Source organism: Rhinolophus hipposideros (assembly GCF_964194185.1).
Source record: "Rhinolophus hipposideros genome assembly, chromosome: 24".
Classification (NCBI taxonomy): domain Eukaryota; kingdom Metazoa; phylum Chordata; class Mammalia; order Chiroptera; family Rhinolophidae; genus Rhinolophus; species Rhinolophus hipposideros.
The window spans coordinates 12,886,424-12,911,299 of NC_138070.1; the positions used below are offsets into that span (position 1 = coordinate 12,886,424).

General features: G+C 52.8%; 1 protein-coding gene across 4 annotated transcripts; it reads right to left on the minus strand.

Moving 5' to 3' along the window:
* Window positions 1-1,753: 1,753 nt before the first annotated feature.
* On the minus strand, window positions 1,754-24,629 carry MSI1 (musashi RNA binding protein 1). 4 transcript variants are annotated; one of them, XM_081037664.1, is made up of 15 exons: window positions 24,154-24,629; window positions 23,944-23,984; window positions 23,300-23,381; window positions 23,117-23,201; window positions 20,157-20,198; window positions 18,525-18,617; window positions 14,907-14,955; window positions 13,626-13,708; window positions 13,002-13,119; window positions 10,375-10,455; window positions 9,044-9,100; window positions 6,025-6,093; window positions 5,066-5,253; window positions 4,541-4,604; window positions 1,754-3,531 (listed from the first exon to the last, which is right to left on the minus strand). In XM_081037664.1, the coding sequence occupies exons 1-14, from the start codon at window positions 24,210-24,212 to the stop codon at window positions 4,563-4,565; spliced, it is 1,089 nt and encodes a 362-aa protein (XP_080893790.1). In that variant the 5' UTR covers window positions 24,213-24,629; the 3' UTR covers window positions 1,754-3,531; window positions 4,541-4,562. The 4 variants fall into 4 exon arrangements, with proteins under 4 accessions (XP_080893790.1, XP_080893787.1, XP_080893789.1 ...); XM_081037661.1 differs by having other exon boundaries at window positions 1,755-3,531; window positions 5,066-5,220; window positions 24,154-24,351; XM_081037663.1 differs by lacking the exon at window positions 9,044-9,100 and having other exon boundaries at window positions 1,755-3,531; window positions 5,066-5,220; window positions 24,154-24,351.
* Between the last annotated feature and the right edge of the window lie 247 nt (window positions 24,630-24,876).

A 24,876-nucleotide genomic window follows, 5' to 3' on the forward strand; every position in this document is an offset into this window, starting at 1 on the left:
AATAATAAAATAATACAATAATAATAATAATAATAATAATAATAGCAACAACTAACACCCCTTGAGTGCTGGGCCAGGAGAGATGAGAGCTTTGTACAGGTTAGTCTACAATCAAGTGCTTTTAGAGACGAGGAAACTGAGGCAGTATACCAAAGCATCTAAACCTTTTTCCACACCCAAAGCCTCCGGCCTCAGCATCTGGATTTTCACGACAGTCTCCTAACTGCTCTAGCAGCATCTGTTCTCCACCTTCCTTTATCTACCTAGCGAGGGAGTTCTCAATATATTCTGGATATTAACCTCGTTAGATGATTTGCAAGTATTTTCTCCTGTTCCATAGGTTGCCTTTCACTTGGCTGTGTCCTTTGATGCACAAAAGTTTTCAAGTTTGACGTAGGCCAATTTGTCTCTTTTTGCTTTTGTTGCCTGTGCTTTTGGCCTCACATCCATTGCCAACTCCAAGGCCCTGAAGCTTTTCCCCTATGTTTTCTTCTAGTTTTATAGTTTCAGGTTTTTAATCCATTTTGAGCTAACTTTATTAGATGGTATAAGGGTTCAACTTTATTCTTTTGCACATGGATATGCAGTTTTCCCAACACCATTTGTTGAAGAAATTGTCCTTTCCAGAATGAGTGGCCTTGGCATCATTGTTGGTCATTTGCCGATATAAGTAATAGCTTATTTCTGGGCTCTCTGTTCTATTCCATTGTGCTGTCTCTGTGTCAGTGCCTCCTTTTTTGTTTACAAAGCTTTTGTAATGTTTCGAAATCAGAAAGTGTGACTTCCAACTTTTTCAAAATTGTTGCTACCCTTTGGGGGTCCCTTGAGATTCCGTATGAATTTTAGTTTTTCTATTTCTGCTAAAAATGCCATTGGCATTTTGATAGATAGTCCGCTGAATCTGCAGATTACTCTGGGTAGTGTGGACATTTTAACGATATTGTCTTCCTATCCTTGAAGGCAGGGTGTCTTTCCATTTGTTTGTGTCTTCTTTCTTTTAGACATGATTTGTAGTTTTCACTGTACAAGTCTTTCACCTGATTACGATGGTTAAGTTTTCCTACGCACGTAATTATTTTTGATGCTACTGTAAATAGAATTGTTTTGATTTCCTTTTCTGATTGTTCATTGTTAATGTATAGAAAGTTGATTTTTGTGATTATGTATCCTTTAACTTTGTTGAATTCTTTTATTAGTTCTAACTGTTTTTTCTTTATGTGCATGTGGAATCCTTAGGGTTTTTGGCATGTAAGATCATGTCATTGATGAACAGAGATAATTTTACTTCTTCCTTTCCAGGTCGGGTGGCTTTTATTTATTTTTCCTGCCTAAATGCTCTGGGTAGGACTTCCAACACTATGTTGAAAAGTGGCCAGAGTAGGCATCCTTCCCTTGCTCCTGATCTGAGAGAAAAAGCTTTCAGTAGGAATTTTTTAAAAACATTAACTACAGAACGTCTAAGTATTACCTTGTCTTGTACACCTGAAACTAATAAAAAAAAACAAAAACATAACTACAATGCCACGATCACATGCAACAAAAATACCAATGACTTCTTAGTATTAGCTAATACTCAGACTATTTTCAGAGGCCTTTGTCTTAAAATGTCTTTTTATAGTTAGTTTTTCCAAATCATATCTCAACAAGCTACATATATACCTCAGTGAGAATCAAATATTGTTCCAGGAGGAAAATAGAAAATAGGGTCCCTAGACCTGAACGCACACAGAAACAAGACATACTCACAAGCTCACCACCGTTTTCAAATAATTTATTAGGAATTTCAAACTGAAAATAAAACCTGGAAAAAGAAGTTACAGATGTGGAGAGAAGAGACACCGGAGGGTGGTAACTTGCTGGCTTCGAAACACCATGTAACATCTTTTTAAAAATTCCCCAAACAAATCAGAAAACGGAATTCCAGAGCCCTGATCCCATGGGTGGGCCCAGTGGGGTGGGGGTAAGGGTGTCACAGGAAGGGGAGGAGAGGGAAGCTAAGTCTTTCATGACTCAGCTCAAACGTGTAGAAAATTAAAAATAAAAACCAATAAAATGCAGCTTCTCTTTTATTAGGAAACATTAAAAAAAAAAAAAAAACCACGAACAGCCGCACATCTCAGTAACAAAGATTATTGCTTTGTGTTCTCAGGGCGAATAGGTTAAGCACCTCACACAGACAATTAACTCTCCAAAGGGGGTTTTCAGGGTAGGGACTGTGATGTAGAAGGGAGCTTAGGTCCCCAGCCTCAGACCTGGGGGGAAAGGGAGATCGAGAGAGGGGGGACGATGACGGGTGGGCCTCGGCCCTGCCACGCCAGCCAGGTCACTCACTGTTCATGAAGTCAGACCCTGAGCCTCTTTTTCCTTTGAAGGGGACTCAGGAGTAAGGGGCTGCCAAGAGGCTCTGGCCATGGGACCGTCCTGGTGGGAAACTTCAGTGAGAGAATGTGGGGGTTCCCTGAGAAGCCCTTTGCTTTCCCCTAGGGTCCGCCCCTTCCCAAAGTCCCCCCTGATGCCCACTCATGGGGGGCTCAGAGCAGAAACCACGAAGGCCTGACCTAGGTAGGGGCAGGGGAGACCTTTGGAGAGTTAATTCCTTTCCAGCAGTGGCTCCGGGCAAGAGCTTCTCCTTCCTCACCCTTTCCTCCACACTGGGTTTTCAGGGTGAGCAGGCCCAAGGCCTTGAGCCCTAGGGCCTGAGAGAGCGGGCCTGCCTCGGCCACAGTTGAGGCCTGCAAGCTTACAGTAACGGTGTCTGAGGAGGAGACAGAAACACAGGAGGGAAGAGACCTGTGCAGGGTGGGGCCAGGCGATGCCCTCACCCCCAAGGGGTCTTAGAGAGGGTAGGGGCTTCACCTCACAGTATTTACATATAATACAGGACGGGATGGTTCCAGGGGCTCGGCCTGGCCTACACAGCCCTGTCCTCCACTCCAGGGCTGGAGGGAGGTGGCCAGGGGCCCACACCCACATAAACATTTTGTTCTCAGCTGGTGGGGGGCACCTGGCCCCTTGCCCCCTGCGGCCTGGGGCTTCACATTCACAAACCTAGAAATAGTTTAAAAAATGGTTTCTTTAAAAAAAAAAAAAAAGTAAAGAGAAAGGAGGGAAAATCAGAATAAAAAACCCCGGGTTGGAGCTGTGGCCTGTAGCAGGCCCCCTCCACCCTCACTCTAGCTATGCACAAATACAAAAGCCTTCTTGGGGGGGGTCCTATGGGGGCACGGCAGAGAGGGAGGGGCACAGACCCGAGACGGAAAAACCAGGGGGTGGTGGGTGGGCAACCGGCTAATCCAAAATAAATAAAAGAGGGTAGGAGAGGGGCAAAGGGCACAAGGGCAGAAGATGGGGAGGTTAGTAGGGGAGCCAGACAACGTCTAGGGGCAGCAGGGCAGGGGCCCGGGCTGTGGGCCCATGAGTAGGGGGCAGGCAGTAGCGGTCCGAGTCGCTGCGGGGGAGGGGGCGGCTGCGGCTGAGGTGTCCCTGCCCCCTTGCTGGCTCACTCGTGGTCCTCAGCTGCAGGCTGGGGCGCTGCAACACAGCCGGAGGTTATTGGGGCAAGGAGGCGTCCTGCCCCTATAACCCTCTGCCCCCCCATTCTTTGGGGGCCCCAGAACGTATCCCTGTGCATAGACCTCTTTCCCTGATACCCTCTCCTGGATGATCTTTGTTCATACACTTTGCGCTTTTGGTTCCCAGTTTGAAAAGCTCTTACCCTAGATTTAGATGGCTGGAGTTATTCAAATGTCCCCTTTTCAGAGATGCCTTCTCTGAACCCCTAAAATAGCCCCCTCACACACAATTTGGAATTATCCCGCTTGTACACTTGATTTTTATCTGTAGAACAAGAGAGAAACCTTGTCTGTCTTATACATCCTCTTTCCTGGAATAGTGGTCAACAAATAGTTTGAATGAATGAATAAAAAAAATGAAAGGTCACTGATTCACATGGTATCCCACCATCTTGCTACACACTGAATGCTGACTGTGTGTACAGGTTTCTCTCTCTCTCTTTCTCTCTCTCTCTGTATATGTTTACATGTCAACAGTATTGTTTTAATAGTTGTAAAATATTCCATTGTATGCATATACTTGTACTCTCATTTATTTAACTACTTTCCTTTTGGTGGGTGATTCAGTTATTTGCACTTCTTAAAATAAATGCCTAAAAGTGAAATCATTGGGTCAAGGGGATGAATGTTTAAAATCTGGACAAACACTGCCAGACTGCCCTTTAGAAACCCTGAGCCTATTTGCACAGTTTCCCCTACACCCTCATCAATGCTGGGCATTAGGAACCTTTAAAAAAAAATCTTTGCCTGATAGGTGGAACATGCTGCCTTGTTATTTTCATTCACATTTTTTATGTAGCAGGTTGAGCAGCTTTTCATGTTCATTGACCATTGCTGGTATAAAGGTCTGTCCCCCCACTGGACTGTGGTTTCCATGTAGGCAGGGACACAGTCAGTGTCCCAGACTAGGATACTCAGTTCCAGCCTCCCCAATGTGTCCCCCACCCCAAGGTCCCTGCCCACCTCACCTCCTGCCACCTGTCTCTCGCTTCAGTGGTACCCATTGGTGAAAGCTGTGGCAATCAAAGGGCCCTGGAAAGAGAAGAATTAGACTCCTAGATTCCTGAGGAAAGCAGAAAAGCCCAGGGGCTCCTTTTCTCCCACAGAAGACCCGAGGTGAGGCTCAGGCCATACTCTGACCTGCCCAGGCTGCTCCCACTGCAGACCCACTAAAAGATTCTTCGAAGCAGCACCTGGGGATTTGCATATCACCAGTACCCTGGTTAAATTTGGGCCCCCTGAGCTGGAATCTAGCCTCCATGCAGGCAGAGATGGTGAGTCTCATCCGCATGCTATCCCCAGAGCCCACCCAATCAATGCCTGGTACACCGAGAGCAATCCTGACATGCCCACTGAATGAATGAGGACTCCTGTGTTCCCCCTGGGCAACAACACTTTCTCCATCCATCATCCCTCGCCTCCCTTCTGCCCAGCAGATGGATAAGGCCTTTCCCTCCTCTAACTTCAGGGTCTTCCAGGACCGTCCCACTCACCCCAAGACTGTGGCCGAAGCCGGTGCTGGGGGCGGGGCTGGCAGCGCTGATGTAACTGCTGACCCCCGAGTCCTGGTTGGCAGCTCCATAGAGCTCAGCCATGGGGCCGGGGCTGGTGGTCCCCAGGAAGCCCCCTGTGCGGCTGGGAGTCGAACCTGGAGGGGGAGCCATCGTCCAGGGGTGAGAGCCTGGCAACCCAGAAAGAAGATGGTGATAGCCCCTGTGCCTTCAAACCTGTCCTACCCACCCTGACCTTGACCCCTTCCCTCTGCCTCAGCCCCACATCCCAGCAGGGCCTGTGGGTCCACCTCCTGGAGATCCCTCCACATCTATCCATCCCCACCAGCCCTAGCCCAGGCCCCCATCATCTCTTGTCTGACCACTCAGCAGTCCCCTCCCTCACTGATCTCCAAGGCTCCCTTCTTGAACCCCTTCAAACCATTCCCTATGCTGCAGCTGTGTGCATTTTCTAAAATTCACATCACTCCACTGCTTAAAATGTTCAGCTTCTCCCCAGGACCCGGTTCCTCCTCTTCCCTACTCCCATTTCTGCCCTCCACCCATGCTCCCTGGCTCCCAAGTCTTTGCACCTACTATTCCCTCTGCCAAGAACTCTTTTCCTCCTCTTTGCCTTCAAATCAGAAGTGAAGAGGCCCTTCCTCCTGGATGACTTCCAGAGAGGCCTGTGAACTCCCTACTTTCCCAAAGGAGAGTACCATCCTTCAGAAATATTGCCTTTTTAATACCTGATGCCCCCACCAGCCTGTAATCTCTGGAGAGCAAGAGACCGTGTCAGTCTCATTCCTGGCTGGCTTACTAGGTACTCAGTTAACATTTGTCCAGTGAATGAGTAGGTAAGTCCCTCTGAGAAGGGGTGGCAGTGGCTACCTTCCCTCCCCCTAGACTTCTCTGACCTCCTATACTCCTTTCCTTGCTTCCTGAACTCCAAAAGGCCTCACCTGTCCCTCGAACCACAGCTGCTGCCGCTGCTGCTGCTGCCATTGGTCCATAAGCGGTGAGAGGAATGGCTGAAAGGAAAGGTATGGACACTTCAGTGTGGTGGGTGAGGAGACAGAGGTAGATGAAGGAGGCCCCCTCTGGGTAGAGCCTCTGCAGCCTTACCCCACCACAGAGGAAACAGTGCAGCCCAGGGTCAAATCAGAAAGAGGTCCCTCTGTGCTCTGCCCCGCAGAAAGGGTGGAGACAGGTGGGAGAGGATGGCTTCCCATCCTTCACCCCTGGACTCAAGCAGCACAGACAACCCAAAAATCATCGAGGGTGGGGGCAGGGCATCTCACCCTGAGCTGTTCTGAGTGTTGCCCACAGCTGTCCCTTCTCCAGGGAATGCCCTTGGCCCAAAAGGGGTCACCTAGCCCAGAGGTACTGGGGAGGTTATGTCCCTCTTCCAAACCCCTGTCAGCTGGAGCCAGTGACTGATGTGGGGTCCAAAAAGCCAGGTCCACTCCCTCAGGTGTAACTGACTCAGGTACAGTTCAAGCCACAGAGCTCCCTGTGCCGACCGGCGGAAGGCAGATTCTGGGGGCGGCCACACTTCTGCTTTGCTCCTTCTGCTGCCTGGCCTGCTTCCCTCGCTCCCCTTCTCCTGAGAGCATGTCCTTAATAAATCATGTGCATGCCTCAGGGCCCCCCTAACCACCAACCAGCCAGAAATGACCACCTCCACCCCCAAATCCCTCAGCCCCTTTTCTCTGATCCCCTCTTCAGACACAGGGGTCTTGCTATTTCCTTGTTTGCTGTCTACCTTCACCCTCCCTTCACAGCACCTAGCACCCTGCCTGCCTTCTACACAGCAGGTGTTTAATGAATGTCAGCTGAAGGAGCAGAAGGGACCTCTGCTTAAATAACTGGTTGGAGGGGGGGGGTGGCCGTTGGCTCAGTTGGTTAGAGCGCGGTGCTATTAACGACATAGGTTGCCAGTTTGATCTCCAGGAGCCACTGTGAGTTGCCTTCCACAACTAGATTGAAACAACTACTTGACTCGGAGCTGATGGGTCCTGGGAAAACACACTTAAAAAATAAATAATGCTTAGCTCTACCACTACAGCCCAAGAGACTACAATCCCACCTAAAGCCATGGTCTACAGAGTTGGCATTTGCCCTGGGGAACACCAGTCTCTCATCCTAAGATGCCCTCCTGGGGCTGATTGGTCACCCTGACCCTGAACTGGAACTGGAACTAGACCTGGGGCTAGGGACTCCAGAAAAATGCCCCTGAAAATCCTTGGCATGGCCATTGACTGGCCTGGTGATTCAAGTTTAAGACAGTGTAGTTCCCGCACATTAGAGGAACCTTGCCTAAGAGCTTCACACAGTTGGCTCCTCCTCATTCAGATGTCACCTCCTCTGAGAAGCCCTCCCTGACCACCCTCACTAAGGCAGTCCCCTGCCCATAACCCTAATGCCTCACCTCATCTCTGTTTTATTTTCCTTGTGGAATTTCTCACCTTCTGAAAGTATCTTATTTACTTGTTTGTTTACTTGTCTATTGCTATCTCCCTCCACGAGATTACCAGCTCCAGGAGGGCAGAGACCTTGTCTGTCTCATTCACTGATGTATCCCCACTGCCTGGAATAGTATCTGGCATTATAAATATCTATTGAATGCATGAAGGAGACACCCACATCTCCTAAAGGCAAGAGAAAAGTTCAGACCCTAGACCTGCAGAGGGGATACTTCTTCCCTTAGTTCTTTGAGGGTGGGGGATGGGCTCTGAGGTCTGTTTTTTGGTCCATTTAGGCATTTCCACAAAGGAAAATCAGCAAGGCCAACCCGAGTAGATGCTTATCACAACTGTAAAGCGTTCCTCATTTGTGTAAGTATTTGTTTCCCTCACTAGACTGCAAGTTCTGTGACAGCAGGCCCTGGCTCTGTCTTGTCTCCCAGGGCCTAGCAGAGTGTCTCACACAGTAGGTCCTCAACACCGAGTTCTTCAATGAGTAGAAAAGGCCCTCCATCTGTCTCCCCCATTGCTGGTCAAACCCCCACCCCGCTCACGAAAGAGTCTCTATCACCCTCATCTTCAGGACTCTCTACTCCCTCCCCTCTCTTCACCCCATGTTTCTCTTCCCTCTTCCCCACTTTGGGGGACTCCTGAGCACCCTTGGAAGGAAGGTCTCATCTAAAGCAGCATCCATGCTCACGTCCTCCACACACGGCCAGGTTGGGGGGGAGTCTGGGGGTGGGGTAGGGGAGAAGCAGGTTGAACACAGAAACCCCTTGTAGCCCACCTCATCTGAGCATGTCCTTCCCCTCCCCTTGGACTTGGCCTTGCCCCCAGCTCCATAGCTGCATTGATTGGCCCAAGTGAAAGCTCCAGTTGGAGAAATGACTCCAATGGCTAAGCACCTTCATACCACTTGCCTAGAATTCCCAAATGGGCAGCCAGAGGGCTGGATTTGTCCCTCATATCGGTCTCACTTGGCTCGTGGTAGTTTAAAAATTTTGAATTTGTTGCCAACTTTTGAAAATAGTTGAAAAATTCATTTGAAAGCAAAAGCCAGGTTTCTGGCTTCTCTTGGAAAACGAGATCTTAACATACTGGATCTGTATCTCCTCCCAGCAAGGGTCGGCTGGCAGGGATTGCAGGCATGCCCACTCCAATTTGCCGAAGTCCTCACCTGGCCCATTCTGTTCTGAGTTTGACTCCCTGGCTTCTTCACTGCTGGGTCCCAGAGCCTATATGGCACCTGGCACATAGGAGGCACGATATAAATATCTGCCAGATGGATGAACGAGTGACTTTGCCTCCAGCTGCTGGGCTTGGCCCTACGTCCCACACTTAAGGGCCATGCAGCTACACAGACTGGCCAGTGCCCGGGTGGATTGCTGTATCATCACAGCAGGAGGTCTGATGGGCAGGAGAAAAGGGTCCCACTAGCTTTCCCCGGGGAAGGTCCCTGAGTCCTTCTCTTTCTCCCCATGTGGCCTGTGAGGTATACGAAATCCGAGCGACTGACCTGTAAGCTCGGGGAGGACTGGGGCGCTCGGGAGAGGGGTCCGCTCTACACGGAATTCTAAAATGAAACGTAAAACAGCTTAGGAAGATGCAGGGAGGCCCTCGGGCATGGCCCAGAGAGGACAAATGCACCCACAGGGACACTGGGTGGGGGGACAGGCCATGCACAGGACCTAAGAGCTGGGAATGGGGAGAGCATAGTCCCCAGCAGGCAAGGGTAGGGGAGGAGACACAGACACAGAGAGGAGAGACAGACAGACAGGAAAAGAGTAGGCAGAGTTGCCACCTATACCCTGGGCACAGGGCAATGCTGCAGCTACCGTTCCCAATGTTTCTTAAAAGGCTTGAGATTGCACCAAAACATTCCTCAGAATTCTCCTCTTCTCCTATTTTGGTGGGAGTGGGGGAGGGGGAAAAAGCTAGGGAGGTAACATTGCTGAAAAGTGATGACCCTAACACAGCAGGTCAGCCTCAGGTTTGGTTCCCGGTTCCAGCATTTCCTAGTTGGGTCCTCTCGGCAACTCACTCCTCCTCTCGGAGCCTGTTTCCTCACCTATGCAATGGGGATCATCAGGCCTCCCTCATGAGATTGTCGTCAGGATTAGACGACGTAATGTGTACACAGGATCCCAAGCGGTGTGCAGCCCCAGAGGCAAAGGACGCGAGTGTCTAGGGATCCTCTACCAAATAAGACCCAAAAAGAAAAAAAAGCCTTGCAAAAATTTGATATTTGATATCTCAAATATCTCAAAGAAAACAACATTGAATAGTCATCATGGGAGAGTTCAAAACTTTGTTGGGCTTCCTGCCACTTATTTGAAGGCCTAATGTTATTTTTATTTTGAATTACAAATGAGGGTGGTGACCATCATGCTTTTACATTGTTTTTCACCATTCAGGATCTTGTGAGCCTTGAAAGGCTCAGCGTAGCTAGTGGTCGTTGTCCATCTGTCCATAAAGACACAACCAATGCTGGCCCTTGGGGAGCTCCCCACTGCCCCACCACAAGCCTGGTGCCCTCTTTGGTGGAAGTGGCAACTCTAGAGTGGGGTGGGGAGGAGAGAAAGACAGGAGGCAGGCAGGGATTGGTCTGGGCCTGGGAGAGAACGGTGCCATGCAGGGCCATGCTGGAGCCCCCATCCCCAGCTTCTAGGAAAAGGGTGAGGAGGGGATGGGTGGGGAGAGGCACTCCTTCCTCAGTCATGCCCTTCCTTCCAAGCCTCCAGCAGGCAGACTCCCCCCAGCCATGCACCCCCCAGACACCGCCCTGAGGAGTCAGACTGCCCAGGAACGGGGGACATGCTGGCAGCAGAGACACTGAGCAAGACTTACCGGGGAACTGGTAGGTGTAGCCAGGGGCGAGGCCTGTGTAACTCCGGCTGGCGTAGGTCGTGGCTTGGAAACCGGGGTAACCTGATGGGGCAAGAAGGCTAGTGTCAGATTCCTCACCTACAGCATGGACCCTGATCAGTGGGGAGGGCTCTGAGCCACTCATTTCTCTCCCCAGCTTGTATCACAAGTAACAGTCAGTTACATGTACCAAATGCGTTCCTCATGCCAAGCCCTGTGCTAAGTGCACCGCGCAGTTTATTTTCTCCTTAAACCTCACGAGAACCCTAAGCAATAGTTACTATTCGGAGCCCCATTATAGAGATAAGGAAACTGAAGCTCAGAGAGGTAACACTTACTGGCTGAGAATAATCCAAACCCTTACCAAGGGTTGTGCTCTGGTTCCTGCCTCTGTCCCAACCTCATCTACACTCTGCCCCTGGTCACTCTGCTCCAGCCACAATGACTTCCCTGCCGTTTCCTAAACTCACCAAGCTCTGTCCGACCTCAGGGCCTTTGCATACGTTGTTCCCTCTGCCTGGAACACTCGCCTCCCCAGGTTTTCACATGACCGGGTCCTTTTCATTGTGCAAGTCTCAGCTCAAATGTCCTCCTCAAAGAAATCACCCCACAAAAGTCTTTCCTCTTATTAGTTACAATATTTATTGTATCGCTGTGGTTTTTCCCTTTCATAGCCCTGATGATGATTATCTGAATTTATTTCAGGATTTCTGTTAGTGTTGATTTTCTGTTTTCCCCATCTTTTATTTCTGCATCTCTAGCACCAGCATGGTACCTGCTACTTAGTATGCACCTAGTAAACATTTGCAGCTATGAAAGAAAACTCATATAGTGAGTAATAATGTTGTAAATGGGGTTCAAATTCAGATCTGACTGGCTCCAAGTCTCTTAACCACCATTCTAACTGTTTGTTAGGAAACCTCCCTCCCTCCCTCCCTCCCTCCCTCCCTCCCCTTTTTTTACTCTTTAAATGGGGTGAAAAATGAATCATCTTGAAAAGAAAACTTTCTCAATGTTCCAGATCAAAGGAGGCTAAAGAGACAGGACAACTAAATGCAAGACCTGATTCTAGCCTAGATTTTGTTCCGCGGGGCAAAAATATGCTATAAAGAATATTAGTGGGTCAACTGATAAATCAGAAAATAGATTAGATTAAAATAGTTTATCAATATAAGTGTATAAAGTTGATCATTATGTGGTTTCACGAAAAAATATCTCCAATTTTAGGAAATATACAATGAAGCATTTAAGGGTAAAGGGCCATAATGCATATAATTTACCCTCAAATAATTCAGGGAAAAATCACTAGTGTGTGTGTTCACATGTACATATGTATACACACACACGCATGCAAACATATATACAGAGAGAGAGAGAACATGCTAAAGCAAATGGGGTATAATGTTAACAATAGATGAATCTGGTAAAGGGGATATGAATGTTGTTTGTGCTACTTTATTTTTTCACCCTTCTGAAAGTTTGAAATTACTTCCAAATAAAAAAAATAAAAAAACTTCAAGAGAAAACTGTGCTCCATTTAGAGGGTGCCGTCCTCACTCATCCTATCTGTGATCCCAAATCCTCACACCATGCCCCTTCCTCTGAATTCCCAAAGCACGCTCCCCCATCCCTTCCGATAAGGACCCCCGTCGTATGTTCTCTTTCTGTGTTCATACATCTTGTCTGTCCAGGGATAAACTTCCTGTGGACCCAGCTCAGAGTTTCCATCCAGTCGTGGGCCCCAAGTGTTGATGACCCCTCCTCAAGTTCCAAGGCTCATGGCAACCTTCATCTTGTCCAGGGGGCCTCCCTGACACCCCGATGGGTCAGGTGCCTCCTTGACTCCACTCTGTGGTGATTCGAGCCTCCAATCACTCCGTGGTGACATTGACCGTTTGTTCCCGTTTCCCACTTGATGGGGAACTCCACGAGGGCAGGTGGTGCCTCTCAGAAGCTGCTCAATCAATGTTAGTTGAATGAATAAGAAGCAGCAGCCTTCTTTTTTGCCTTCCCAAACATCTTGGGTCTTTGTAAATGCTGTTCCCTCTGCCTAGAACACTTTGCCGTTCCCTTCTCCCCTGCCTTCCCATCGAGCTGCTACTCAACCCGCAGACTCAGCTTAAATATAACTTCTTTTCTGGCTTCTCTAAGTCTTGGTCAAATTCCCTGTGATCCATGCTCCCTTGGTACACTTTTCCATCCCAAACCTATGTATCTATGTTCTTACTTATTAGTTTCCACTGCCAGGCTACAAAGGTCCAAGGAAAGTCACTGCTGTACTTCCCAGGATAGTGCCTGGCATCAGAGTTGCTCAATAACTATTTACTGAATGGATGAATGGACAAACAAATAAAGGGATGAACAGAAGGACCAATTAATAAGGAGCAGCTGGACCATTCTTCTGGCCACCGCCAGAGGGCAGTATCCCACAACAAAACTGCCCCACCTTTGGTAGGCCTGCCAGACCTGAGATCCTTGGTCTGCACTCCCACCCAATGACTCAGACAGGAGGGCAGACCACAGAAGAGACGCAACACCCACGCAGCCCCTGGCAGCCTCTGGAGCAGTTCCAGGCAGGAAGAAGCCACAGGTGCAGGCCTGGCACATACCCAGCATGCCGATGCCCAGCATGAAAGCGTCCATTCCGTAGGGCATGACTCGAGACCTCCCCCGGGCCGAACCCGTTGGCGACATCACCTCTTTTGGCTGAGCTTTCTTACATTCCACCTGCAATGAGACCTGGCGGTCAGTCCCTCCTACAATCCCTCCTGTTTGTCACCCCCACGGACCCTCCTGTTTCCTGGCAGGCCATTTTAGTTTTAATTTCATAGTTACCATTTATGGAGCCCTCACTATGTGCTAGGCACTGGGTGAGTGCAAACTATTGCTCTGCGTGCAATAGTTCATGAATGCTGACACCACTCCTATGAGGGAGGTACTACATAGGGCTAATCACGTTTTACAGATGAGGAAACTGAGGCTCAGAGAGGGGAAGTCATCTGCCCAATGACTACACTAGCAAGTGGCGGAGTGAGGTTTCAACCTGTGCCTTTAACCACCATGGGTTAAAAAGCCTTCCTGTCCAGATTTTCAGGGGGTAGGAAAACTGGCTCTGTCCCACTAACTGTGAGGCCCCGCTGCCTGCCTGTAGAACACCCAAGCATGTGCCTGGCTGGCTCAACCTGGAACCGCCGTCTCCCTGTGTACCTCCACCCCATCCAACCCCAGCTCACCATTTTGTTGTTGATTTCATGGAAATGGATTTCACACACTTTCTCCACGATGTCTTCGCTCTCAAACGTGACAAAACCGAACCCTAGTGGGCAAAGGCAGGGTCAAAACGGGGCTCATGGTCAAAACCCAGCGCCGAGTCATACCAACCACCACTCCTCTCTCACAGGCTAGTGTCTGAGAATTAATGGAAGGCTCTGCCCACAGCCAAGACACCTCTCAACTATTCTCTGAGACAGGGTTTCTAGCTCCAAATTACAGATGTGAAAATCAAGGCTCAGAGAAGTGAAGCGACTTGGTCAAGATCACACAGCAACTTAGAAAGTGGCAGAGCTGTGAGGAAATTACACTCAACATGCCCTTTCTCTTCCTCAGATGCTTTTCAAAGAGGGAAGAAAGAACACACACAAACACTTATTTGAACTTACACAGAGTTGTATACACCCAAACATGTTTGTACACACACATTTATACACATATCAGTAGACACACACGTACCTACATATCACACAGACATTCACTGGTGCTCACAAAAACAGAAAGAGCCCTGCATACATGTACAATCACCCTGACACACCAGACATACACAAATATTCAGATACTGACACCCTCACATGCAGATACACACACACACATACCACACACACAACAGCACATACTCCAATCCCAGAACAGGCTGAAAGGCCCAGAGGCCTGAAGCAACTAGATAAAAACCCCGCCTCTTCCCGGGTGTGCCCCAGGGACTGGAATGGGATTCTCAGAAGGCTAGGCCCTTGGGAGAAAAACAACCAGGCAGTGAGTGTGAACACTGTGGCCCACATGCTCACAGGTTCAGGGGCAAGGGGGCTGGGCTCAGTGCTCAGCCCAAGGGTGGGGGTGAAGGGCAGTGGTAGGAGCAGACTGCCTGGGGCTGCAAGTCAGCGTGACCTTGGGGCAGCGTGGCCTGAGCTCTGGTTACCAGGGACAAGGTAAGCCCCTGCAGAGACACTGGCTGGGCAGACATGGTGGGGCGGTGGGGGCTGGGTAGGGGTGGAGGGCTCAGTTGGGGGGGCGGGGGTGAGTCCGCTCCTCTGCTCCTCTCGGGTGTCTGCAATTCTGCAAGTTTCTAGCACAGGAAACGCGGCGGGACAAAAGCCTTCTGTAAGGCCAGGCCCTGGAGAGGCTGCAGATCCTCAGGGGTAGGATGTCAGGGGGAGAGATGAAAGGGCAGCTGTGACCTGCAGCCCCCTGGCTGACCACAGGCCCCCAGCCCAGCCTGAAAAGGGGGAGGAGGCCACACCCACCTCGGTGCCTGTTGGTGGTTTTGTCAAACATCAGCATGGCATCGTCCACCTGAAATAAAACAGAGCCATTTTGTTGTTGGAGGACCCACCAGATACCAGGGGACCCATCACAACCCAGGAGCAGGGGCCCCCACACCCACTCCCCTATTGCCCAGTCCAGGCTTTATCTTAAACCTGTTCCCCATGCTGGGGACAACTTTTCATCTGCAACCCCAACTAGATGCCACAGTACCCCCCCCATTCAACCACCAGATTCTCAGTGGACCAGCCTGCAAATATTAAGTGCCAAATATGTGTTGGCACTTTGCCCCATCATCCTCTCCACATTCCCTGCATAGTAAAATCCTCATTTTGTAGAAAAAGAAATGGGCTCAGAGAGGTGAAGTCACCTGCCCAGGGTCACACAGCAAATCCTAGACCAAGTCTGGGAGGAGGAGGCACTGAGTAGGCACTAGAGGAGGAAATACAGGAGCAAGATATGAGATGGAAAAACAAAAGGCTCTTCCCTTTTTGCAAAAGGCCAGGAGGACAGCAGCCACCCCAGCCAGTCTTGACTCCCTCTGCTGGTACAGATCTTTTCCTCTAATTGAAGTTTCCTTTTGCTAGAGGCTGTAATTAAAGCAAGTAGCGTTCAGTGCCTGAACTGCTTGCCTCCCACTGACTGGGGGAGGGGACAGCAGCTGAGGAAGGATGAGGGTCTACATTATCACCCTTCCCCTGGACCCCAGACTTCTCTTCTTGCTACTCCTTCAAGGCATCTGCATGAATACATGTACAGCCAAAGGCCTTAGCTTCCCTCCCTAATTCCATCTCCTCCTCTTTGCCTACATCTGGTGAGTCCTCTTTGCCCTCTTAATTTTTCAGCCAATGTCAGCTATCTCATGGGGTTAAGCTAAGGTCTGATTCATCCTCAGTGAATAATACCCCCTGACACTCCTCCATCGCACCCCAGATGCCAACCCTCCCACAAAAGTTCAGACACCCAAGGGATGAAGGTAAACTTCCCGAGGCCATGGGACACAGCCTCTCCCCTACTCTCCTTCACTCTCTTTCCAGGTCCATCATCTGCCTCTTTGAAGAAAAGGGCAAACCCCGAACAGGGTGGTCCTCTAGCTCTCCTTAGATGCCAAGCTGCTCTGGGGCCTCTGACTTCCCCCAGGGAGAACCAGGACCCCACTGAGCCAGGAGGCAGCTGGGTCCCTGGAGAATCTGAAAAGGAATGACAGCTCCCACCCAAGGAGTTTCCTGCCCCAGGGCCCTGCAGGGGAGTGTCACCTTCCTCCCATCCTTATGGACCCATTCTGAGTCCCAATCCCAAATCAGCTTGACAATCCAAACTAGAGGTACATTTAGGCTCAGCACATCTTCCCCACACCTTTAACCAATGGAAAAGTGATACCCAGAAAGGAGGGTTGTGATAAAAGCAGGCTTTGAATTGGAATCCTAGGTCCCACATTTGCTGGTGGGTAGCCCTGGGCAAGTGGCTCTGGGTCTCCATGACTCAGGTTCCTCATCTGTAAAATGGATGTGAGAGTGTCTTATAGGGAGGAGTTAAATGAGATCGTGCACGTAATACTCTTAACTCACAGTCCCTGGGATACAGTAAGTGCTTAATAAATAATGACTATTATTATTATTACCTTATTATGGAGGGGTTTGCCCACAGTCACATGGGGGAGAAAGGCAAAGCTGGAGAGAGAGCAGCCCAACACTGGCTTTCAAGGATCCACCAGGACACCGTGCCTGTGTCAGCCATGACCATGACCAACCTACTGAGCACCCTGACTTAGGCTCAATAATTATTTTTCTGAACCAACGAATGAATGAACAAACTAAGAATTAGCCACACCCTCCTCCCTCTCCTACAGCTTTGACCCACAAACTGATTCAGCTCAAATCTACAGCCCTTCTGCTTTCCTCTACCCAGCCTTTCAATTCCACCATCCCTGGCCCCCCAGACCCTTCAACCTGGGCCCTGGCTGGACAGAACCCTAGTGGGGCAGGGGGACTGAGGCCAGGGCAGGAAGCAAGGAAAGTGGCCTGGGGTCCAGGAGACCCCACCAGTGTCCCCTCCTGGGGCCAGCTGAGGAGAGGGAGGCTCCCAGCCCGGTGTCCTTAATAGGCTTTGGTCTCCATGGGAACCCGAGGGCAGGGGGGCTCCGGCGGGGGGAGGGGAGGCGGCCGAGGCCTGCTGACCAGTGGGAGCCGCCAAGTTCGGCAGCCGCTAAGCCTGAGTGGCAGCCATGGCGGCTGACCATTGTTCCCCCCTCGGCGGCGGCCCCTCGATCCGGGCGGGGGGCCCCCCGCCGCGGGGCCCTTGGCATTCCCGGCTGTCCCCCTCGCTCCCTGGCAGCCTATTCTCCGGCTCCCCCTGGCCTCCCCGGGCCGGTTTCACATGCCAACGCCGATTTAGGCCCGAACAAAAGACGCGGCCGCTGACGGCTTCTCCTGGGGCCCGGTTGCCATGGCAACTCCGGCCCCGGGGGCAGGCGGCCTCCAATCACAGCTGCTGGATCAGATTAGTGCGAGCTCTAATGCTCGGCGTTCAGACACAAAGACACCCCGCCGGAGTGAGCGGGGCCTGCTGCTTCCCAGGAGCGCCCTTCCCTCTGGGGCCCAGGCCACCGACCTGCCCTCTGTCCTGGACCCGGGTCCCCACGGAGGCGCCTGAGCCTCGGCCTCTGGCCTCAACGCCGCTAGCTAGGGGACCTCCCACCCTCTCCCCTAGACGGGGGGGCTGGAAACCCACCCAGTCGCCAGCTCACATCCTATTTCCCAGGCCACCTTTTTTGCCCTTTGCCTAACAGGGAACTGGAAATGCCTTGATGGGAAAGTAGAGATCCAGCCTGTAGCCTGTTTCATGAAGGAGTAGACCAGGGACCCCAGCGTTAAGCACAACAGCCCTATTTCACCCCCAGATTAAAATTTGGTCCTCTCTTTGCCATCTCTCCCTGGGACCTTGACGTTGAAATTGTTCACCTTTCTGGGGACATCCTATTTTCTGATGACACCATATCTCCTACTTTGTAGATTAAACAGGCCCAAAATTAAAGTTGGATGCACCTCAGAGCTGAGGGCCAATCCTCTGAGTCTGATCTTCAGCCCACCAAAATAGCTAGGAATCAGCATGGGCCACCACCACAATCCCAAGCTCCTGCCCTAAGCTCCCACCTGTGCAAGCAGGGTGCTGAGTGCAATTGGGAGTCATATTTATTGCCCCCTTATCATCCTCACCAGGAAGGAGTGGGGGAAGGTGCAACGGCCCATGGCCTGGACAGGTGCAAACTCCCAAGAGGCCAAGGGGTGACTGGATTGAACTGGCTACGAGAGAGCTGCCTCCCTCGGGAGAATGAAGATAAGCAAGAGAAAAACACAGGGGAAGGGCAACAACAGAGACAGCTACTGTGTGGCTTCTGTCCCTGGGGATGTGTCCAGAGTCTGAGGCCCATAGATAGCCCAGGAGCCTGAACGGTGGGTTGGCCTGGCCTCACCCACAGAAGGACCCAACCCCCTTTTCTTCACCTTTTGCAGGAATTGGAATGACCTGGACTCCTCTTGCTACTGACCAATTCTACAGACCTGTCATCCCTTCAGCAAGCACCCCCAGATTTGACCCACCTTCCCGAACTGCTCAAAATATTGCTTCACGTCCTCCACCGTGGTGTTCACTGATAGCCCCCCCACAAAGATCTTCTTCGTTCGAGTCACCATCTGTTAGGAAGAGGGAATAAGAAAGTGGGCATCTGAGTCCTGTGGCCTACTGGCACCAGCAGGGGCTCGGGACCTCCTGCCAGGGCGCCAGCTGACAAGCTCTCTGTGGCCCGGGCTACTCAGAAGGCCCCCCCTGAGTTCCCTCTTGGACACCCGCCTCCTGTCATGGGCAGCTGTGCACCCCAAACCCTGGCTGGCTGGAGTGTGCCTCTCCCCTGCCTCCCTCCCTGGGGTCTGTGTGGGGAAAATGCCTTCCCTAAAGACCCACACAGAGAAAGGGGTGGGCTAGTAACCCAAGCACACAGCTTAATTTAGAGACCCCACCACCACCCCCTCCCAGAGAGGCCAAGGCCCATCACAGGGTGCCCCTGAACTCCACACCGACATTTTCCTCATCAACCTCCTCTCAACTCAACCACTGGTAGCCCCGTGGCCCCAGCCCTGTTTTAGGAAGAACACATGGTCCTAATTACCCCAGGAGCGCATGGCTAATCCACAGGCAATTCCCAGCCCCATCCTAACACTAAAGCACCTTCTGTCACCAAACTGCTTAATGGAATTAACCCAATTCCGACCATGTGCTCCCTAGTGCGGCTTCCTTCGAATACCTGCTCCATAATTGCTTTCAGGCCCTCTGCTGGACCCTTCCAGAGATGTCCCTTTCCTGTCTCCTGAAAGTTGCCCTTCTCCCTTCACTGTGGCAGGAGCTGGGCGCCATGGCTCAAAATCCTAAGGCATCCTAGTTCCCACCAACCCCCTTGCAAAGAGGAAACTAAGATCTCCTGGAGAGAGACCTAGTCCTAGAACACAAGATAAGTCAGCAGACACAAGAGTCCTGCTCCTTGTACTTTAATCAGTCTTCCCGTCTGTCCCCTATATGCGACTGCTTAAAAATTACGATTTGCCATGAGGCCTGGAATAGAAGAATCTGGGCCCCTCCCCGGGGCCAAAAGATTTGCGTGCTATATAGCTCAACTGCTCAGAAACCTATTTTCCGCATACCCAGAAAAACTCGCCACTGCCCAGGGAGAGAGAGCACTTGGGAGGGCAGCTCCAGTCACCCAAGTTGAAAGACAACAGGTGACAGATTCCATGGTGCCTTTCCCCTCTTCAAACACATCACATCCAAGAGGTAGGAGAGTGACTGGGGTCAGAGGTGGCCCCCTGGCCTGATTCTAGCTCAGCCTCAGGGGGTAAGCCTGTCCTGGGTTTCACCCCCAAAGTCGCTGGGCACAGAGGCTGTGATCTCGGAGATCAGAATTCGACTCAGGGTCCAAATCATACTGGCTTCAAATATAGGACAATGGGTCCCCTGAGAAGTTCCCCTTCTCCCAACACATGCAGCCCCTCCCCGGTCCATCCCAGAGCAGATGGAACGATGATGCGTGGTGTCTTCAATCCACAGAGCGAGGATATCAAGAATTCTCCCTCCTCCCATCCCAGTCCACAGAGGTTCCAGAAGCATCTTTCATAGAAAGGAATGCTGGGAATATCACTGCCCTCAGTAACAGAGGTCCTCTCAGACATAGACACACCTACCTTAGGCTGTGCTCTCCGAGGAAAGGCCACCTTGGGATCAATCTGAAAGAGAAGGCAGACGTAGAAGGGGCCTTGATTATCACACTTCAGATGGGTGACCACACAGCCTTCATCCCTGAGGACCTCTCTCATCCCAGGACACAGACAGAGGTGACATACAAGTGACGGAAACCCCCACAGCCTCTAGCAGGAAAGTGTAGTGGTTAACCGTTTAGGCCAGAGCCAGGCTGCTGCATTTGAATCCCACTTACACTGCTTCCCAGCTGTGAGACCTTAGGCAACTTAAGCTGTCTGAGCCGCAGGGTCAAGATCACCTGCAAAATGGGCAAATAGTAACATCCACCTCAAAGAGTCATCTGCAGATTATGTGAGATAATGCTTACAAAGCACTTGGCATGGTGTCTAGCTCACAGCAAGAACCCAAAAAAGTAAGCAAAGTCTTATTCCTTTAAGCGCCAGGTATATCGAGGGCCTTCCCAGCTTAACCTGCTTCACACAGATAACCTGTCTAGGTGAGGCATGCAATCCAGACTTTTGAAGTCTTGCGAATGGAAACTCTTTGCTTCGAGATAAGAACGCAGAAACTACCAGGAATGGACTTAGTTCTGTTTCCCGATATTATCGACATCTAACAGCCCTCCTTGACGGTGCAAACAGCTTCCTGAGAATGCAGCTAGGTTTGCGGCGAAGCAGAGCCCAGGCTCTGGTGACATGCAGGGGCATGGGGCTTGGACTCAGAAACTCTGGGCCCCCGGCCAAACCTATGATCTTGGGACCTCGCCTGGTCCCTCTGAACCTCAGTTCCCTCATCTGCAAAGTGGGGACAATCACACCCATGTTTCCCAGGGGCAGCGGGGGGGAATCAAACGAGATCATGTGGGGGAAAGCGGCCCTTTGTGAACTGCCCTTCATTGCACAAACAAAGGTGCTATTACCAGCAGGCCACCTTTGCCCTTGGCTGAGGGGAAAAGCAACATGCACCTGGATACTCCCGAGTACTCTACCTGTACTTAGAAGTAACAAAAGCCATGAGACACTGTGATCAATGCAGGGCCTATGAGGGCCGGTCATTCCAGAGTTTCTTGCCACCCACATGGGTGGACACCAGTCAGAAATTGACCAGCCAATCCCAGGCAAGATCTATCTTTTCCCAAAGTTCCTTCCGTTCAAAAACTCAGCCTCGTTCATTCTATTCAACCGGCTCTGGCTCCTCTCTGCCTGAATGGCATGAACCAGGGACCAGCTTCCTATAAGCTCCCCCAGTAGTATTTGGCCACAGAGAAGGAACCTCCAAAATCCACACTAGGGCAGTGTCTTCTCTCTCCCAAAGTCCCAGCAGGCCCCAGAGAAAATCACAGCTGATCATTTTCCTTGTCTGAAGATGTGATTTTGTACATCTATGGACATTTTCGTCCTTCTGTTTCTCCTGAAAGCATCCTCCCCAGCTACCAAAACACAACTCAGGTAGTACCCCTGCACAGACACTGATGAGGAGATGGTACCCAAGCCAGGTCCCACAGACCCACACACACCCATCCCTGACACACCCCACCTCCACTCTGACTCACAGTTGGCAACATAAGTAAAACCCAACAAATAAATAAAAGGTGAAAGAACCCAAAATAGACTCCCCACAATAAACCTCCTTCCCACCCTCCCTTTCCCAGGCCAGAGAATGCCAAACACAAAGCCCTTGCCCTTGAGTCCCCAAGCTCGGAAGGATGCTCATCTCACCCTCCTTTCTCCCCTCTCTTCCCTTTATCAATCTTCCATTCCCCCCGCCAGCTCCAGCCCCAGCCCTTAAATCTCAGCTTCCTGAGCGCTGCAGAAGCCATCAGTGCATTCTGAGGACAGGGGATGGTAGGAGAACAGGCAGCTTGATGGCAGATAATCACCAAAAAACAATAGGCCACTGTCTCTCCATTCCCAGCTTGGGTCACTCAGTCTGAGCCAAGAAGATCCTTTCAGAGCCGGCAAAGTTGAGGCCTGGCCTCATTTGCTCATTACTGGGAGCAGGAGTGGGAGCCACTGGGCAGAGATAACAGGAGCTGGGGACAGGCGGTAATTTAACAAATTCTTGGGCACAACCAGCTATTGTTGCAGGTAAACAGGAGCCAGGGACTGACCCAAGCAGGGAGGCCCAGGGCTGGAGGAGAGTGGGGGAGTGTGGAGAGAGATCACACTGTCCCAGGCCCTTGGCAGATGGTCACCCCCATCGCCGGTCACCCCCATCACAGAATAACCCCTGACTTTCTCCTTTTCCCTCTTTCCTTGAGCCCCAGCCTGAGCCCGCGCCCCCTACAGGGCCCAAGACACTGGGGAGTGGTGGGACAACAGCAAAATGTTCCAGGAGTTTGAATGCCAAACAAGCACCTAAGATCTAGTCCTCAGAGGGGTTGTTTTCAGGCAAGGTAGCTCCCTTCTCATAAACCCCTTCACAGGCAAAGCAGGTCGGGGTCTTCCACACAAAGCAAGGAGCACATTGACCAAAAGTCTGAAGAGGGAGGAATGGAGGGAGGGGGATTCAATGGTGCTTTGCCATTGGTTTGGAATGGGGTGGGGGTGTCGCAGAGCCAAATACTAGTTACAGTTCAGAGAAGCCACGGGGTGGGTCACTGCAGCTCTGACTCACCCAATTTGGGTTAGGGGAGGGACCTCGCCCCACCCCAAGCTCCTCTCTGAGGCCTTAAGATTAGTAGGAGGGGGTGGTAGCTGCTTCTTCCCTCGCCAATACCGGAGGGGTTGGGAGATGTAGCATCTCAGGGCAGGCCTGGGTTTTTTCTCCTCCCTCTCCCCTCAACTCTAGTGACAAAGTTTCAGAGCCTGGCAGCCGTTCTACTCAGAAAACTCCCCTCTTCCTTAAAGACCCCATCCAACTGTCCCCTGGGGAAGAGTCCTGACCCTCTCCTCCGGCGGCCTCCCTCTCCCAAAGGACCCCCGAAGCCCCGAGGGCCACTCACTGTTTTGGAGTCGAGCTCGTGCCGCGATTGCGCCAGCACTTTATCCACCCCCGCCTGGTCCATGAAAGTGACGAAGCCGAAACCCCTGCGCGCCGTAGTGAGGGAGAGGCAGATGGTTACAAGGCAGTGAGTGGCGGTGGAGGGGGGCGAGCCGGGAGCAGGAGGAGGGGGTGAGGGGCTCACCTGGATCTCTTGGTCAGGGGGTCCCGCATCACCAGACACTCCTTCACCTCCCCGAACTGGCCGAAGTATTCGCGCAGCCCTTCTGTAACCACACACCCGCCTTCGGACCAGCCCGGGCCCCGCGCCCTTCCCCCTCTCCGCCGTCCTTTGCCCCCGGTGACCCCGGCGCGGCCCGGCCGCCCCCGCGCTAAGCAGCCCGAGCGTCCTCCAGTGTGCCCCCCCACCTCCAGCCCTCACCCGACTCCCGAGGAGCCTCCTGGCGCCCACGGGGGCCCCAGAAAGCCGAGGGCCGAGCTGGGCTGGAGGGGGGACGGCTCCGGCCGGGTTCCCGCCGCTCCGGGAGCCGCCTCACAAAAGTTTGAGCCGCAGGTGCGAGCGGAGTTGGCGCTGCCGCCGGCGGGTCCCGGGGGCCCAGCCCACCCCCCGGTGCCCCCTGAACCCCTCATCTCCTCCCCTCCACCCGCTGGGCCGTGCGCGCTTCCCGATCGCCCTGCGCTCTCGGGGTCCCCGGGCGAGGCGCGAAAGAGAGCGCGGGGGCGCCCGGGGTCAGCAGGGCGCAGGGCCCGGCTGGGGTGTCCGGTTCCGGGGCGCCAAAGGGTCCGGGGTGCCCTGCCGAGCCGGCGGGCGCTCCCGGGCTCGCTCACCCTGCGTAGTCTGCCAACTGAGTCCCCCGATGAACATCTTGCTGCGGGAGGAGGAGAGACACAAAGGGCCCGCGTGAGCGCCGGGCGGCGGGGCGCAGGGGGCGCGGGCCCGGGCCCCGGGGAGGCCCGGCCCGACCCGGATCGGCCATGTTGGCGGGGCCGGGGCAAGCGCGGGCCGGGCAGGCCGGGCCGGGCTGGGCCGGGCCGTACCAGGGGTCGTGCGGCGAGTCCGGGGAGGCGAGGCCGGGCTGGGGCGCGTCAGTCTCCATCGGGAGCCGCGGGCGGCGCGGGCAGCGGAGCGGCGGCGGCGGCGGCGGCGGCAGCGCTCGGCGCGGGGCAGATGAGGAGCGCGGCGAAGGGGGCCGGACGGACAGGCCATGCTGCCCCCTCCCCCGACCCCGCTCGGGCGGGCGGGCGGGGACGGCCGAGGGGAGGGCCCGCCGGGGGCCGACCTGCCGGCTCCTCCCCCCGCCGCCCCGCGCGCATAAAGCCCCGCGCTTGCCGGCGCGTCCGGGCGCCCGCGGAGGCGGCGGCGCCCGGATCCCGCTCCCGCCGGGCTCACGGGTACCCGAGGGCGAGAGAGACCCCGAATCCCGACGCGGTCCGGGACCTGGGCGCGGCCGCACCCCCCACCCACCCCAGCGCGGGGGCCGGGCCGCGGGAACGCCCTCCCGGGACGAAGCGCTTCCCGGTGCCTTCAAGGTAGCTCGGTTCCGGATCGGGGACCCCCCCAGTCCTCCTCTCAGGCCCCCGCTATCCAGAATCTAAGAGATCCCCAATCTCCCTGGGTCGGGAGGGAGATAGCCCCAGTGGCCCCCAATCCCTTCGCGGTTCTAGCTGGTGAGAATCCCTCCATTCCCCCAGTCCCAGCGAGAAGCCGCCCTCTGAGCCGCGAATTTCCTCCGAACCTAATTTAGGGTTCCCCCTCAGCGG

What these genes read in the sequence shown, in the direction of transcription:
- MSI1 (XM_081037664.1), bottom strand. Translation starts at nt 24,212, where the DNA reads ATGGAGACTGACGCGCCCCAGCCCGGCCTCGCCTCCCCGGACTCGCCG. An exon ending in CTCGGAGAGCACAGCCTAAG is followed by an intron (nt 18,618 to 20,156) that starts GTAGGTGTGTCT and finishes TCTTCCTAACAG; the next exon opens with ATGGTGACTCGAACGAAGAA. An exon ending in AGTCCTCCCCGAGCTTACAG is followed by an intron (nt 6,094 to 9,043) that starts GTCAGTCGCTCG and finishes CTTTCCTTTCAG; the next exon opens with CCATTCCTCTCACCGCTTAT.